Source organism: Simochromis diagramma, unplaced genomic scaffold, assembly GCF_900408965.1.
Source record: "Simochromis diagramma unplaced genomic scaffold, fSimDia1.1 OVJJ01000304.1, whole genome shotgun sequence".
Lineage (NCBI taxonomy): Eukaryota > Metazoa > Chordata > Actinopteri > Cichliformes > Cichlidae > Simochromis > Simochromis diagramma.
The window spans coordinates 12,360,770-12,377,612 of record NW_024387030.1 but is presented as its reverse complement, the minus strand read 5'-3'; the positions used below and the strand labels follow the sequence as shown (position 1 = coordinate 12,377,612).

At 40.4% G+C, this 16,843-nt stretch overlaps 1 protein-coding gene across 6 annotated transcripts in view; it reads left to right on the top strand.

Annotated features, from left to right (window-relative positions):
• Positions 1-16,843, top strand: part of kidins220a (kinase D-interacting substrate 220a) — a 46,543-nt gene that overhangs the window by 7,169 nt on the left and 22,531 nt on the right. For all 6 annotated transcript variants that reach the window (XM_040042706.1, XM_040042704.1, XM_040042705.1 and 3 more), the window contains 18 exons: positions 345-443; positions 659-757; positions 1,524-1,721; positions 1,828-1,926; positions 2,232-2,330; positions 4,184-4,282; positions 4,383-4,560; positions 4,671-4,835; positions 4,949-5,128; positions 6,199-6,364; positions 6,564-6,715; positions 7,463-7,563; positions 7,703-7,888; positions 8,074-8,214; positions 9,094-9,331; positions 10,696-10,787; positions 13,145-13,289; positions 13,734-13,896. In XM_040042706.1, the coding sequence (XP_039898640.1) occupies positions 345-443; positions 659-757; positions 1,524-1,721; positions 1,828-1,926; positions 2,232-2,330; positions 4,184-4,282; positions 4,383-4,560; positions 4,671-4,835; positions 4,949-5,128; positions 6,199-6,364; positions 6,564-6,715; positions 7,463-7,563; positions 7,703-7,888; positions 8,074-8,214; positions 9,094-9,331; positions 10,696-10,787; positions 13,145-13,289; positions 13,734-13,896 (2,600 nt within the window). The remainder of the gene's footprint in view (positions 1-344; positions 444-658; positions 758-1,523; positions 1,722-1,827; positions 1,927-2,231; positions 2,331-4,183; positions 4,283-4,382; positions 4,561-4,670; positions 4,836-4,948; positions 5,129-6,198; positions 6,365-6,563; positions 6,716-7,462; positions 7,564-7,702; positions 7,889-8,073; positions 8,215-9,093; positions 9,332-10,695; positions 10,788-13,144; positions 13,290-13,733; positions 13,897-16,843) is intronic.

Here is a 16,843-nt window from a genome sequence, read left to right as displayed (position 1 = left end):
GTATAAAAACTCAACACAGCATTGTTATTTGTATGTTATCTGTGTCTTCTGAAATCTTTGGGCATCTGTGATCTGATAATCTGAATAAAGACATTATTTGGTTTGTTTGTTATGATTTTAAACTCTGTGTAAATGCAGGGAAATAGAGAGAAATGTCTCATTTTAAATAAGTGGTAAAAGTCAGTAAATTTGAGAATTAAAGATAAAAAAGGGGTAAGCACCGCAGTGCTTTGCCTCTCCCCATCATCTGCTTTTACAGCTTGAAGCATTTGTATGACCGCGGGCTTAACACTGATCATTAGTTACTGTCAGCATGACTACACGGCTGTCCTCTGCCCCAACAGTACAGCGTCTACCCCATTATCTGGGCGGCAGGTCGAGGCCACGCAGAGATTGTCCGTCTCCTGCTGGAGCACGGAGCCAAGGTCAATTGCTCAGACAAGGTAACTACATACTGACAGATGCTCATTATTTACTTGCTTTAAATCCCACATAAGATGTGCTTTGTGGTTAGGGCTCGGTCCAAAAGAACATTCTTATTCCCCAAGTGCCTTTCCTCTGTCCTGGGCCTCTTATTTGTTGCCCTTCCTTCATGATTAATCAATCTCTAGGTTGTTGATTGAATCATCTCTTGCACTCTGTCATTTTTTATTTGTAGTATGGCACCACTCCTTTGATCTGGGCAGCCCGGAAGGGCCACTATGACTGTGTGATGCACCTCTTGGCCAATGGAGCTGATGTAGACCAGGAAGGAGCAGTAAGTAGACTGTCAGTAGCATTCAGCAGCGATGCTAATCGTTTCATATAAAAATGGACACACTGTGTCAAAGGGAGTGTTTTCCTTTCTGTGTAAATTATTTTGATTACGAGTCAAGCTGTACATTAGGCAGCACCTCAGCTGTAGTTCACATAACTATAAACAAGACAGTGCTGTCATTTATTTCAAGGACTACTCCACACAGATGTAAGTACTCAAGAACTTCATTTGGCATTAGTTGTGATGATGCCACTAAAGGTTTCAGCAAAGTCACTTTTATTATTAATAAAAATAGTGTTCTTAATTATTCTGTGTCTGGAATGTTTGAGTAGCAACATTATTTATTTTATTTCCACACGAACAAAACACAATCTTAACCCCCCCCCCCCAATGATTTCTGCAATGTAGTGCATCTGTGCTGCTTCAAGTCATGTTGCATCTATGCTAATACAAAGTGAATGATGTGCTTTTTTTACGTGCTGCATCAGTAATCGGATGGAACTGTTAATAGCTAATGTTACAGAGCAGTTTAAAAGGCAGTGACTAAGAGACTGTGGAGTTTGCAAAACCCGAGTTATTAGGCTCTTTAAGCTAGATTGTTCATTGACAGAAGGGTGTATTGTCTCTTAAAGCTCCTGAAATAAACAGGCATGCGGGAAAGGATGATCTTTACCGATAACTGCACATTTTTTGTTTGATAATAGGAATGAATAGCAAAAAGGGGTTCGAATGATGTCTAAATATGCCTCTTTCCTTGGCTTCACAGAACTCAATGACGGCTCTGATCGTAGCCGTGAAAGGCGGCTACACAGAGGTCGTCAAAGAGCTGCTGAAGAGGAACCCAAACGTTAACAAGACAGACAAAGACCACAACACAGCCCTTACCATCGCTGCCAAGGAGGGACACACAGAAATTGTGCAGGACCTGCTTGACGCCGGAACCTACGTCAATGTTCCAGACAGGGTGAGATGTTTGACAGTAGCAGCAGCAGTGGCTGATATGAAATACAATGGAAATAAAATACAACTCACTTTTCTCTGTTTGGTTTTCTCTGGTTTCTCTCTTGCAGAGTGGGGAAACAATGCTGATAGGAGCAGTTAGAGGAGGTCATGTGGAGATAGTGCGAGCTCTGTTGAACAAATATGCCGATATTGACGCCAGGGGCCAGGTAGAAGCTCCTCTCCTTCTGCTCTCTCATGTGCTCGGTGTAAAATGTCACCCTACTGATCAGTACTGTTTACTTATCCCTATTGTTTCTCAGTAAAGTGAACTTTTCCCCATGGGTTAGAATTACAGATATTTCTTGTTGTTGTTGCATAGACCTACCTTAATGTGCATAAAAATATGCACAGTACATAATATGCTGCATTCCCAGCTATGCATATTAAACCATATATATTTTATTTTATTTGGGATTTTGTTAATGCAATTTGTTGTTGTTAGTACAAAAAAAAAGCTTTTATTTTTCATCAGGATGGAAAGACTGCCCTCTACTGGGCAGTGGAGAAAGGTAATGCTACCATGGTGAGAGACATTCTGCAGTGCAACCCTGACACCGAGAGCGCCACCAAGGTATCTTTCTTGACCTTTGAACTTCTTTAATTTGATTTCTTGATTATGTTGCAATTTAAATCCTCCAGAAAATCAAATTTTAAAACAAGGTATTGGTATTTATATATAATTGTATTTATTTATTTATTTTTAAATGTGTGGTGTTGATTCATTGTTCTTTTATATTTTGGCCATTATTCAGAGACAACAACAGCAAATATGTTTCCACGCAAATAAATAAATAAAAACAAAGAATTTACTTAAGTTCAGAGAGGACAAATTATTATCTGGAAGGCTGTAACCTTCACTTTTACAGAGCGTTTTCTAAATAGCAACACTTTTATAACTGGATTTCACTAAACAAATGGTGAGGATAACGATAAATAAAAATAAACCTTAGATTTATACAATACTGTGCAAAGGTCACCGTGATATCTTTATATTTTGCTTCCAGAGGAATTCTTTCATTTTTAAAAATGCTTTCCAGGCTTTCTAAAGGTTTTTCAGAGTCTGTCTTTGTACACTGGCTGCTTTCTCACTCATTTTCAGTCCAGTCATTGTACCACAGCATTTTCAGAGGCATTGTTTTTGTTTAAGCCACTTAACACTGACCTATGAGTCATTCAAGAAACCGGTCAAAAAAAGACACCTAAGTCAAGGATGAACCGGTGTTGTGTCTACACATAACACATTGTCTACACAGTGTTATGTCTACACATGAGACAGTTTAGCAAAGACCCAATTTTAAATTGTATCTTCAGGCATTTTCTTACAATAAGCCTACTGCAAAAAACAAACTACTTGTTCTGTTTTTTATTTTAGTTTTATCTGTATAAAATCTCAACAATAACACAGTTTACACAAACATAAAATTGTAGGTGATTCCAGAGAGCTGAAAAACTTGGCATATCTCAGGTGTGCAAAATAAAAATAAGTAAATAAATAAACAAAGAAACTGAACAAGTGGAGCATGAGGTGAACAGTAAAGTAATCTCTTTAACAAATGGGAACAAATCCAGCAAGGAACAGAGAAATGCACTTGGCCTGCCCAGAGCCCGAACCTCAACATTGTTAAAGCAGTGTGGGATCATCTTAACAGAGAACAAAATAACAAGGCAGCCAACATCCAAAGAAGAGCTTTAAATGACCTTTAAGACGCCTGGAGAGCTACAGCTGAATACTACCTAAAGAAATTATTATTATTATTATTTTTTTCCTTTTTTTTTTTTTTTTTTTTTAATAATAAAATTTAAAAAAAATAAAAAATAAATAAATAAATAAATAAATAAATAAATAAATAAATAAATAGAAAAAAAAAAAAAAAAACCCACCAATCCAAACAAACAAAAATACTACACTCTAACAGTAACAGAAAGAAATTAAAGAAATTAAAAGTAAGCTTACACAAGAGAGTTCAGGCTGTTTTGAAGAATAATGGTGGTCACACCAAATATTTTATGCTTGTTAGAATTACGCAAACTCTTCTATACTTTATATACTCTGTATCCATATATGTTTGGACATGACTCGAAAAATCGCTACACCTATTTCAGACTTTCCAAGCAAATATTAAGAAATGAGGGGTTTCTCAAGACTGTATAATACTTTATTTCATAACTTTACCCCTCAATCTTTTTATATGTTGCCTGACCCTTGCTCTGAGTTCATGCTGGATCTCTCTGATAACAGATAACCTCAGGCATAGATTATTTCGTGCTTTGTACATTATTAGTCCCGTATTGATTTAGCCAAGCTGTGAAATTTAACAGTGTGTAATGTAATAAATAGTCTGCTGCATACGAAGGTGATGTGGTTCTGAAGTTCTGGAAATCATTGTAAAGTTAATTGAGTGATTGTGTTTGTTTGGGTTTTAGGAGGGAGAGACGCCGCTTATCAAAGCAACGAAAATGAGGAGCATAGAGATCGTGGAACTGCTACTGGATAAAGGAGCCAAGGTGTCTGCAGTGGACAAGGTACTGTTTAAAGCACGCTTGGTCTTGCTTCTGTTTTTAGATTGTGTTCTCAGCTTGGAGTGAACAGTCATTAACTGAGCTCTGTGTTCTCTCCTCTCAGAAAGGAGACACGCCTCTCCACATCGCCATTCGAGGGCGTAGCCGAAAGTTGGCCGAGCTGCTGCTGAGGAACCCGAAAGATGGCCGCCTGTTGTACCGTCCCAACAAAGCTGGAGAAACACCGTACAACATCGATTGCACCCACCAGAAAAGCATCCTGACGCAGATATTTGGAGCGAGTACGACACATTTCACATTGCAAACTAAAAAAGGAGAATTTAAGTTCAGAATTTGAGAAAAGAAGCTGTTTATTTTCTCTGAATATTTTTTTCCCCTAACTTTCTCTCAGAGCACCTGTCCCCCACTGAGTCTGATGGAGACATGTTGGGTTATGACTTATATAGCAGCGCTTTAGCAGACATCCTTAGTGAGCCCACGATGCAGCCGCCTATCTGCGTTGGCCTGTATGCTCAGTGGGGCAGTGGCAAGTCTTTCCTTCTTAAGAAACTGGAGGGTATGTATTCTCCTGGATGAGAATAAAGTGGTACTGGGATGTGGAAAGTACTTTATATTGTTTTTTAAATTTCTTTTTTGTTTTCGCCTCTCCGTTCTTCTCTTGTTCAACAGATGAGATGAAGACATTTGCAGGCCAGCAGATAGAGCCATTGTTCCAGTTCTCATGGCTGGTAGTCTTCCTCACCCTGCTGCTCTGCGGCTCAGTGGCCGTCGTTCTGGGCTTTACTGTTAATCCCAAACTGGCGATCGCGGTCTCGCTCAGCCTCCTCGCCCTGCTCTACATCTTTTTCGGTGAGGAGACAGACCGGCTTGAATGCTGGGTACTGAATGATTGTGGGAAAACTCTGCTTTGATTTGAATCACTCTGCAGTGAGATGAGAATAAAAGGTCAGCCTGCTGTCCAAAGAGAATGTCAAGCAGAATTCTTTAACTGGAAAATATTTTGACCCCTGTTTCAGTGTGGCGTGTTTTTATGCTGTGCAAAAACATTTAATCTAAACTGTAAATCAAAGCCTTTTAATAATGAGTCAGTGACAGTGTTGTAATGAACCCCTTTTTAAAAAATTACCAGCTTAGCTACTATTAAATTTTAATTCCTTTTAGTGGACATTACGTGTAAACATTGCTGCGCTAGGACTTCTAGCCAAACTTAATTTGCAGATCTTGTCCCTGGTTAGGCTTTTGGGGTCTTCTATTATCCTAATACAGAGACAATTACTAGTAGAAACAGAGTCAAGCAACCACTGCAGACAGTATAGAAATATTGACTAAAGCAAAAAAAAAAAAAAAATAGGAACAATGAGTGAAAAATAACAATTAAGAACAAAATAAAGAGAAAAAATGGATGCTTTAAAGATCCAGCTCAGTGCTTACAGATCAGCCTTTGTTTGAATCATAATTTACTAAAGCGTGAAGAAACGTCTTTCGGCTGTTTTCATATTCACAAGGGGGCGCCACAGCATGTATTTGATTTAGTAGATTTTTATCCTGCATGCTGTTTGTGACCCTCCCAGAGTTTTAAGTCTCCTCCTGGTCTTGAAGCAGGGCTTTTTTGCATGTTTGGTGAATGCTTTAATGTGTCTTAAATTCGTAAAATCTTAACAAGAAGCACAACCAATCCTACTCCATCATCATCCTGGTTACGCCATACTTGACAGCATTTGAAAAATTTGTGCCTGTCACATTTTTTTACTTTTATTTTTGTCACTGAGGCTTGGTCCTGGTAAAAATCTTACTGAATTTCAGAAGCCAAACCTTTTGAGGTTTAAGAAGATAAAGTAATCACAGATATTGGTTAAATGGAGTAAGGTGGACAATGTTATTTTTTTCTTTGTTGACTGTGATATGTCTTCTGCATTTAGTATTGGTGTACTTCGGAAGCCGACGTGAGAGGGAAAGCTGGAACTGGGCGTGGGTCATCAGCACCCGGCTCGCTCGTCATGTCGGTTACCTGGAGCTGCTGCTCAAACTGATGTTTGTCAACCCTCGTGAACTCCCTGAGCAGACCACCCGCGCCCTTCCTGTCAGGTGACAATGATGCACAGACACAGAACTACATCCACTCGATTTATTGTAGTCAACACATAAAATACACCTTCACAATTTTCTTGTTGTAAGTTGTAAAATGTAATGCATTCGTTAGCACAATCGACTAACTCTGTATATGTCTGCTGTACTGATGATATTAAACTAAATACTGATCTGCATTCTCTCCCTCTTTATGCAGGTTCTTATTTACTGATTATAATCGCCTGTCTAGTGTTGGAGGAGAGACGTCAATGGCTGAAATGATTGCAACGCTGTCAGATGCCTGCGAGAGGGAGTTTGGCTTCTTAGCCACCCGGCTGTTTAGGGTTTTCAAGAGTGATGAGATCCAAGGTGATGTTACTGGCTTTTTTTATGAGTAATGTCAGGACTCGTAAAGAAAAAGTTTACTGAGACAATAAAGAATATTACATTTACAAATAATACACTATATAACTAAATGCTGTTTTTTTTAAACGTGCTGCAGTTCAGCAAAGGATAAATAATATAAATTATGTATTTTCATTAATCAGAACTTATGTAAAATTATAATGATGGGAATTCTGTGAGAGTCTTATAAGCATTGTGGACTTTTCTTGGTGAGCCACTGCACAAATTGTGATGGTGAGTCAGTGTGGGCAAAAAATATGACGGAAATACAAATGAAAGAAAGCGCTCGAGAGACCAAGCGATACCTGTGTCGCAGTAAATAGACCTTTGAAGAAAGCTGTGCAAACAATCTCCCGACATCTGTCTCCCTCTTAGCTAGCTACATTTGGTTTGGTCATGCAGGAGTGGTTTTAACCTGCTTCAACAGCAAACAACAAATGATAAACAAAACAAACTTGCAAGTTAATGGTGAAAGTAAATGAATAGAAAGAAGGAGCAGGCTGCAGAGTAGATTCGGGACCAGAACTCCCAGTAAGCCCAGTATAAACACCGGTAGCTGTTGATGTAGCAGGAATTTTTTTTTAAATTCATTGTTTTATTCAACTTAAAAAGTCTTTATATCCTTCTTGATGTATTTTTAGCATGTGAAGGTTTGTCGTGTCCTCTGTGCATCTGTGTAATATTACTGTCTCCTTTCTGTGAACCCCTTAGGTCAAAAATGGAAGAAAACATGTTGTGTTCCCTCATTTGTACTCTTTGCATTGACGCTAGGGTGCTTGATCACTGGTGTGGCACTGTTGTCTATTTTTAAGGTAGGTGTTTTTAGTTCTCTGAAAAAAATACTGTGTAGGTGTATTTTGTTTATGCTGGTCTGAAATAGCCTTACAAGAAGAGAGCCTACCCAGTATGTGTCAGAGTTTCAGTCCTACTTTTTATCTTTTGGTTCCTCAGGTGGACCCTAGGAATCTGACAGTAAATGCAGTGCTGATTGCGATGGCTAGCGTGGTTGGCCTGGCCCTGCTGCTCAACTGTAAGACCTGGTGGCAGGTGGCTGACTCTGTCCTCAACTCCCAGAGGAAACGCCTGCACAGCGCTGCCAACAACTTGCATAGACTCAAGAGTGAAGGGTTTATGAAGGTAATTTAGTAATTGTACATAATCAAGAGAAAATGGAAATCCTCTGACATCCTGTTGCCATGACAGTGGGGCATTCAGTTTGCTTATGAAATCATGAAGTTGTGCTTTCTAATTCAATTGATTTCCTTTAGTTCATAGAAAATGAATTGGCTTTGATTTGTTTTGGGGGTTTTTATGTCTCACAGGTTCTGAAACATGAAGTGGAGCTGATGTCAAAAATGGCCAAAACTATCGATGGCTTTACCCAGAACCAGACACGCATGGCGGTTATCATTGATGGGCTAGATGCTTGCGAGCAGGACAAAGTGCTGCAGATGCTGGACACGGTGCGTGTTTTCATGTGCGTCAGTACAGGCAGATTAACAATTAGAGCAGCTTCCTCTTGACTGAAAACAAGATAATGGAATAATTAGATTTTTTTTGACATCTGCCGCTCAAGAAAATTTATAACTATGAGCCAGAGAGTTTTAGAGCATCTGCCATGTGGTTTAAACACAAAGTGGGTCTTTCACCTGTGCACACAGAGACCACACATCTCTGTTGCACTGCAGCCACCTTGGTGTTCCCAGCTGCCTCAGCTTGCCTCCAAGTTTAGATTCTTTTTCCCAGCTGCTCTAATATAATTTCCTTTAGCCAAATGTTATTATTTGGTGAAGTAATCCCAGGGAAGACGGCAGCCTCCTGTGTGCTAATGCAATCTTCTCATCTCTGCAAGCATGTCCCAGTCACTCCAAAACCTTCTTCTTTTGAGAGAGACTCAAACAACACATTTGTCAATTAACTAAATGTAATTTTTTTTCTCTCAGTCTGTGTACGTTTGCTAACAGATGATGTGCATTAAAGATGCAGACATCATGTGAAAACATTTTCACTTGATTCTGCTGACAGCTGCTTTTGGACAGGAGGTTCATCGTCCTGCAGGCGAGCCTTAGGGTTGTTGGCTACGGGTTAACAAACCAGCACTGCATCTAGCACAAATTGATGTCCTGTGACACTTGGACAATGTCTCTTAGTTAGTCGAGTGGAATTCCCCAGCACCATGTGCTGTGGACAGTCAGCTCTCACAGGAGTCATTATGTTTAAGTACTACAGCTGACTGACTACCTCGAGGTGTCGCGTCATGGAGTGATTAGATTGTAAACATATATTTAATGCAACTGAAAGATACTGAAAAACTTTCTTATGGTGTTTCTTTTTCTTTCCAGGTAAGGGTCCTCTTTTCTAAAGGCCCTTTTATCTCCATTTTTGCCAGTGACCCCCATATTATCATCAAAGCTATCAACCAAAACCTCAACAGTGTGCTAAGAGACTCAAACATCAATGGACACGACTACATGAGAAACATTGTCCACTTGCCCGTGTTCCTCAACAGCAGAGGATTTAACACAGCTAAAAAGATGAGCATGGCAGCACCCACCAACGGGGAGCCACTGTCTGGTGAAGGTACACGACAAAGGCTACACGTCTTCCTTTTAAAGTGCTTTTATTTTTTTCTTTACTGTCGTCTTTTAGTGTGTTATATAGCTTTTTGTGTGTGAAAAAGTCTGCAAAGTTACACCCAAAGTTTACTACAAAGGGAGTTAATCTCTCCCACAATAGAGTGCTGCTACTGAACAGTTTAAAGCACCTCATTTGTAGGTCAAGTGTTACTTCCCCCACATCTATGTCACAATAAAACAAACATTTCCACTCAGCAGCTAGTTTGACACACCAGTTTTACTTACTTGTTGAAGCCACTCATGCTAACTCTAAAATGTCTCACCAAGTGCAAACACACTAAGTCTTCTGTTACTGGTTGCAAGAGCAAAAACAATGTGCACTTCCCCCATGTGAGGAACCCAATAACCAATTGATTACTTTTGGCAGTGTCCCCATAACAATGTCAGCACATTGTGGGGCTAATTTCATAAGCCAGAGCAATAGTATATTGGAATTGTCACACTGAGGCATCAAAATTTGTAAGCTTTTGTAGATGTGAATGCTTTTTTGTTAGCAATTCCCTCATAGTACATTTGTAGAAAAATATACAGACGGGCACTGTTCTTGATCCTGTTATTTTAAAGAAAGCAATCTAGATTCGCAAATGTCTTTAACGGGTTGTTCCTTTGCTCATGATCATCTCTGCACCAAGGTTATGCTTTATGTAAGGTAGCAACTTCTGCAAGACTTTTTTTGTTCTGGATCATATTCTTGGCTACACCCCAGGATTTTGTTAGCCATTAGCTGGTGGTGGTCAGAGGGCCCGGTGGCGCCAGTGTCCGGCAGCCTCGCCTCTGTCAGTGCGCCCCAGGGTGGCTGTGGCTACAATGTAGCTGCCATCACCAGTGTGTGAATGGGTGGATGACTGGATGTGTAAAGCGCTTTGGGGTCCTTAGGGACTAGTAAAGCGCTATACAAATACAGGGCATTTACCATTTAGCTCTAAGAAGGCAGCTCCTCCTCATAGAACTACGCTAATTAGCCAACGCTCCAGGCAAGCTGACCCCTCTAGAGTAGATTGGAATTTTTGTAAGTGGGGTCTTAAAGAGGCAGCAGCTGAAATGATACGTTTCAGTGAGATAATAAAAAGTGGTCCTGTATAGTAGAAGGAAAACCATGACCCACCCTTCTAGTTGACCCACAAATTAAAGTTATAAACTTGTAACTGGGCATAATATGGTCACTTTAATATATACAAGTAGGTTTACACAGAGCTTTGAGGCATTTTATAAACTCATAGTTTCATAAACTGTTTTACATCTAATACTTGGTGATGCTTGATCGTCTCTGTTGACACTTTGACTCTTCCTCTTCATCCCTTTCTCTAGGATGGCATGAAGACATGGACAAGAAGATGTCTCAGAGCAGCCTGGCTCAAGACCAGGCCAAACTTGGCAGCAAGAACGCCTTAAACCGCAGGGTAACAGCTATTCAAGTCAAGTTTGTAAAAAAAAAAAAGTATTACATGTAATATTTTGGTGGGATTTACAAACACACATCAGTGGTTGATTTCCTAACTTTAGGTTTGTAAGTTAAGAAGACGAGGAAGAGCCGTGGTAGTTCAAAACAGATTGTTAATAAAAAGAAAAATCAAATAAAAAATTCCAAAGTGTCATTAGTCCAAATTCTACTTTAAGCAGGGAGTGTTCACTGCTTGCACCAGCCTGTAATACCCAAATCAAAAAGGCTGCAATAGCACATTGAAGAAGCTTTGGACACAATATGAAAGCAGGCAGGTTTTGTTTTTTTGTTTCAATAATTTCCCCAAAACCCACGCTGTTTAGGAAAGTACTTAATATTCACGTTTGATTTCTACATATTAATCAAACAAAATGAAAAAGCTGCCAGTTCACTGCTCTTTGACCAGAAAACATTGGCTTCGTGTGAGATATTCTGGCTGAGAAACCTTCACTGCTATCTCTCTTCAGCCTCCTCCCTGAAGGAGGGAGGAGGAGGGGTTCAGTACAGGCGTGGTGTTGGCAGGCGGTGCAGAGGCCAGAGGACAGAAGGAGACACACAGAGACAAAAAGAGAGAGGTGCTCGGTGTGCGGCCAAGGTTCCTGGTGTAATTGATGTAATGGCTGTTTATCCTTCCTGCTGCGTTGCCACAGCCTAATGACAAGGCCTAGCAGCAGTGGGTCCCTGTGACAAAACACTGGCACCAGGTCTGCTGGCAGGAGGCTAAGTGACTCTGCTGCTGTCGCTGATGCCTTCCACCCTCCTATGAGACCTTCCCCCCAATCCCCCCTTTCCTTCCCACTTTCCTTTCTTGTTTGTTTGTTTGTTTGACATTTGGTTGTACCTTGGGTTTACCCAGCATCCTCCATTATTGATGTTGGCCCCTTTAATACAGGGCAGCATTCTCTTTTTATATGCCGCTAGCTAGCACTTGGCAGGAGGGCCCTATTTCTAGAAGTGGAGATTAAAATGAGGGGGCAGGAGGGCAAATTGACTATGAGCTCTCTCCACACTGAAATTCTGTGACTTCTTGAATTAAGTGTGATGCTGTAAATATCTCTGTAGTATTTTGACATTTATTGGATTGAAACTAATTGCTGCTTAGTATTTCTTAGCACTTCAAGGAATCATCAGAATAAACCATTGAAGCTGTGAAGCTACAGCAAAAGTTAATAAATACCAAAAAGCTAGCCCCAAAGAGGTGTCTCTATGATAGACCTTTTTGGTTCAGACTGAGCGGTGGCCATATGTTTCATCTCTCTGAGAAAGAGGTCATGAGACTGGTGTTACAACTTCAAAGTCAACCAAAAGGCTTGTCTTGGCTCATGACCATTGCAGCTGTCTGAAATCATCACAGATGTTCTCCGGTAGATCTGTGTCAATAGCTTGCCTGTGTGTCATGACTTTTCAGTGTTGGACAGCGGCTCTTTGATTTCTTCTGTGCAGTCACAGAGATTTAGTGCTGTGTATGTCATGGCCATTAAGAGATTGGTTATATGGAAGGAAAGAAACCCATGTACATCTCTTTTACAGGGCTTATTGGTATAAACCTTAACTGGATTATGTTGAGAGTAAGGTAGTGTTTGCTGTTAAAAATTATTGTGGTGCTGCTGATACTTTAAAATAAAATCTCTCTCTCAAATATGGGGTATGTGGAATAATATAGAAATGATCCCATCTAGATGTAGTCGTAGTCTAATGAAGCAAAGGTTCTTAAAATGGTCTTAGATCACATGGTGACCATGAAACCTCTCCTCTGGTCTCATGATGCACATAGCGGGACAGTAAGGGTGCGTTCTCACAAACATCAGTCAGGGTCCACAATAACTGCTGCTGTTTCAGTTTAGAAGTCTAACATTAAACAGGAAAAATTTATGGCTCTCTATGGTTCCTTTGCTGTATTTCTTTTCCATGTGTGGCTAGAATACACTTCCTGTTTTCCTGGTCCCTTTATTATATACTGTGAACCAGTGGTGTCAAATATAAGGCACGTGGGCCAAAGTCGGTCCGGCAAAGACTCCAATCTGGCTCACTAAACAGCTTTAGAAAATGTGAATGTGGGCACAGATTTTAAACTTTTAACTGTATTTATGAAGACTTTTTATAAATATAGAAGAACCTTTCCTGTAATTTTATGCATTTATTATGTAGTTGCACCGGTTCTGTCCACTTAAGATCAAAGTGTGGCCCACAATATAAAATGAGTTGGACGTCCCTGGTGTAAAGTGTTTTTTGGCGATCCATTATGTAACTTATTGTGAAGTAAAATGCAGCATGTACCATCTCCAGCCTCATGCTAACGAGTGTTTGTCTGCTAAGGACACATACCGACGGCGTCAGATGCAGAGGACCCTCACCAGACAGATGTCCTTCGACCTGACCAAGCTGCTGGTGACCGAGGACTGGTTCTGTGACATCAGCCCACAGACCATGAGGAGGCTGCTCAACATTGTTTCTATTACAGGTGAGGAATTAACCATGATCTGCTTGAGAACTGTACATATTATTACAGTAATAAAGCCATTTTTTTTTTTTTTACATCAACATCCGCGCTTCAAGAGTTCTGTTTTAATGAAGAGTACATTTTGCTTGTAAGCTTAAACAGTAATTTTAATTTAACCACAAAGGCTTGGCAGACTTAGGATTTAGAGGTTATAAATATATTATAATAAATTACACAAGGGGTACAGTAATAGAACAGAGTCGAAGATTAAAAACAGTTGGCACTACCACTGACAGTTTGTTTTTAAGCAAGTTGGCACAACAAGCCCCTATAGCTGATTAGTGCTTGTGAGCAAAACCATTATATGTTATACAAGTCAATGATGCAGCCAAAAGAAAATGTTTGTTATTAAGCAGATTGGAAGTGACTTCTGTGGCCCCTAATCCTCTGATTCGTTGTTGGCAGGTCGTCTGTTACGCGCCAATCACATCATCTTCAACTGGGATCGACTGGCGTCATGGATAAACCTGACAGAAGAGTGGCCTTACAGGACATCATGGATCATCCTGTACTTGGAAGAGGCTGATGGGATGTCTGATCAGGTTACTCTCAAGAGCATCTATGAGAGGTATACACACACAGAAACATCATCTTTTGATTAGTTACTGATCTGATTTATTGACTTTCTTGCCTTTCTTTCCCGGGTTGTTTTATTGCCTTTTATTCATTCTCTTTCTAACTTGAGAGCAGCACTAGCAGACTGATCATCGACTAAATTATCTAAATGAAAATTAGGTGATGGATGTATTTGGATGAGTAAAATTCCACATCTTCAAGCCGGAATAAAGATCCTGAGATGTCAGCTAAGAATTTGCTTTTATTGCTCTGTGTTTAAGTAACCATAACCAGCAGGTGGCAGTAGAGGATTTTGTTTTCCATGCAGGCTAGATAATCTGTACACATGTAGTGCCAAAGGCTGTGCCACACTAATTGGCAACTGTCAGACAGATTTTGTAATTGACCATAATGTTCAAGGCGAATGATGACTGAGTTATTGCCCGGATTCGAGATTCACAAAGGGACACTAATTCTTTAAAGTCTACAAGAGGAGCAGTAAAGTCTTGTCCCTGTGTGTGTATACTGTGAGGTCATGAATGCTTTTAGGCGTGCTCACCGCAGACGAGAGGAGGAGACCGATAGAGGCTGAGTCGCTGGGTTTGGGCGCTGTTGTGCATCAATCGCTGGCCTTTAAAGGTTGCACTCTGTCACAATACACTAGCGCCCACGACTCCTGCGGCAGGGAAGTGTCACAGACGGTTATTGTCAGCTATTCAGCCAGCTAGATTCAGCCGACAACTCTCCATCCCCCATCTCCAAACACAAACCACTACCTCATTAGACTGGATTTTTGCTCTATGGTTTTTTTAAAGGACAAAAGTTATTACCTTTTCTTTTTCCATATGGCACTACAGAATGCAGATTTTTAAATGTCTCGTTTCTCTCTGCATTTTATGGGAAAAAATATCACTACATTTCCTCCTGTGTATGTTTACTCTACTCGCATTCACTGGAGACCCTAAAAGAAACGTTCTTACTTTTGCTGTAATTATTGTGGAAAATAAGAGAGCCCTAAAAACTGATGTTTCTACATTTAACAAAAGGCCTGGATTCAAGTCTCCTTACCGCAGCATGGGGTTGTACTTAGACTACTCATTAGACCTAATATAGCCATCATCTTGCTTTTGACCAACGGCCCTGTCTTTCTTTATCTTCCTCCTCGCTGAGTGTCTTTCCAAATGGCTGCTCTGTTCCGCAGTGGCCGTCGAAGAAGCTGGCTTAATGATGATGACAGGAAGCTTCGAACAGGCTAAACACAACGCCTTGCCTAGAGGCCTTATCTCCTACACCAATCTTCCGCTGATAAGACTCAGGCCTCTGTCTGTCTGTCTTTTTCTGTCTCTGCTCTTTTCTTCCTCTTTCATATGATCTGAGGCTCTTTAGGCCCTTTTTTTTTGTTCTGGATGAGTTATTCTGTCTCATTCCCTTTAACGACGGATGGGCACTTGACTGACCTCTAAGAACCTCGGGGTCTCGGGGATTGCCTGCCTGTTTGAGAAGTGGATAGCTTCTTTTATTTGACTTCCTTTTCAGAGCGTTAAAAAATACACACATCCACCCACGTCTCGTTTCACAGCTTCACTTTGACCAGTTTGATAATTTCCTTTTTTTATACTTAGCATCCTTTTGCTCATGTGGTTCAGATCTCATCTATTCTTTGTTGCGTTTTATTTTGCAAACATGTGTGCGAGTTGTCATGCACAGCCTTTTTTACACAGCAAAACTGCACATCCCCTGAGCGTTACTAAGTGAATATATTAGTGGTGAAGTGAACGTGGGGGGTGAGTCAGCCCCTTATAGGTCAACTGTCGCCCTGCATCTCAGTCACAAGGCAGCAGCTCTTCCTCTTCTCTGCCCTCTCTTTGTAAAAGTGTCTACAGCTAAGTATACCACAGCATCAAAAATAAACTTATTGTTAACCATAAGACTGAAAACAGTGCAGCTGTGGTTGCAATTAAATATTTTTTTCTGTTTCCATCTTCATAAGTACAAACGTGCTTTAAATGGGGCTAACCACCATTAGTTGGTCTCAGTTCAGATTGCATGCCCCATACATTAAAACTAAATTAACTCTCACACTGTAAATTATTATGGAATACACACAGGCCTTTCAGTGAAGGGGGTGAGCTGAACTCTTAAGAAATAATAAACAGAAATGCTTACCCACCTTCTCTCCTATCTCACACAAACAGACAGGATTTCGAAACAGCTAAATGTTTTTCACTAACTTGCTTTGCATTGACAAGCATCAACGAAAGGCTGTGAACTGTCATTTTAGGACGTGGCGTGCAGAGAAAAGCTCACCTCTGATTCCCGTTGCAGGAACAGGCTAGTACAGCCGTCTTAATCTGATGGAGAATGCGTAATCGGTTAATAACTTCAGCGATTTCTATCGTTAATGCTAAGACTGAGGGCCGCCCAGGCTCATGCACGGTAGCTGAGGGAAAGAGGTGTGTGAGGAACAAAGACGGCACTGTCTGAAGGAGATACTGGTCCAAAGCAGTCAAGCTTTTACTCGAAGCATAGGTAAAATGTTTGTGTCACTACTTTCACAGGGGAAATTGCAAAAAACACTTGGACAAGTGAGGCAGCATTGTGGTGTGTCCAGTACACTGACAGAACCTGAGAAGAAAACAAAAAATCAGATGCTTTAGACCAGCATCTGCAAGTCTTCAATTTGTAGTTGTCAAATTAACAAACCCAAATCTTTCTTTTGAGTTTTTTCTTTCCATTAGTAAATTGGATCTGGAGCCTGCAGCATTATGACTATCATTTTCGGTTACATCATTACTTCCTCTTCGTTATTGTCTCTTCTCAGGAGTTGTTTCTTAGCTGCCATTAGAAACCTGATGATTATAGCTACCCTGGCCCTCTCCTGCTTTGCGGTTATTGCTGTATATTTATTTCCTTGAGCTTTTTCAGCATCATTATATTACATTTTGCCATCTAGTGGAAAT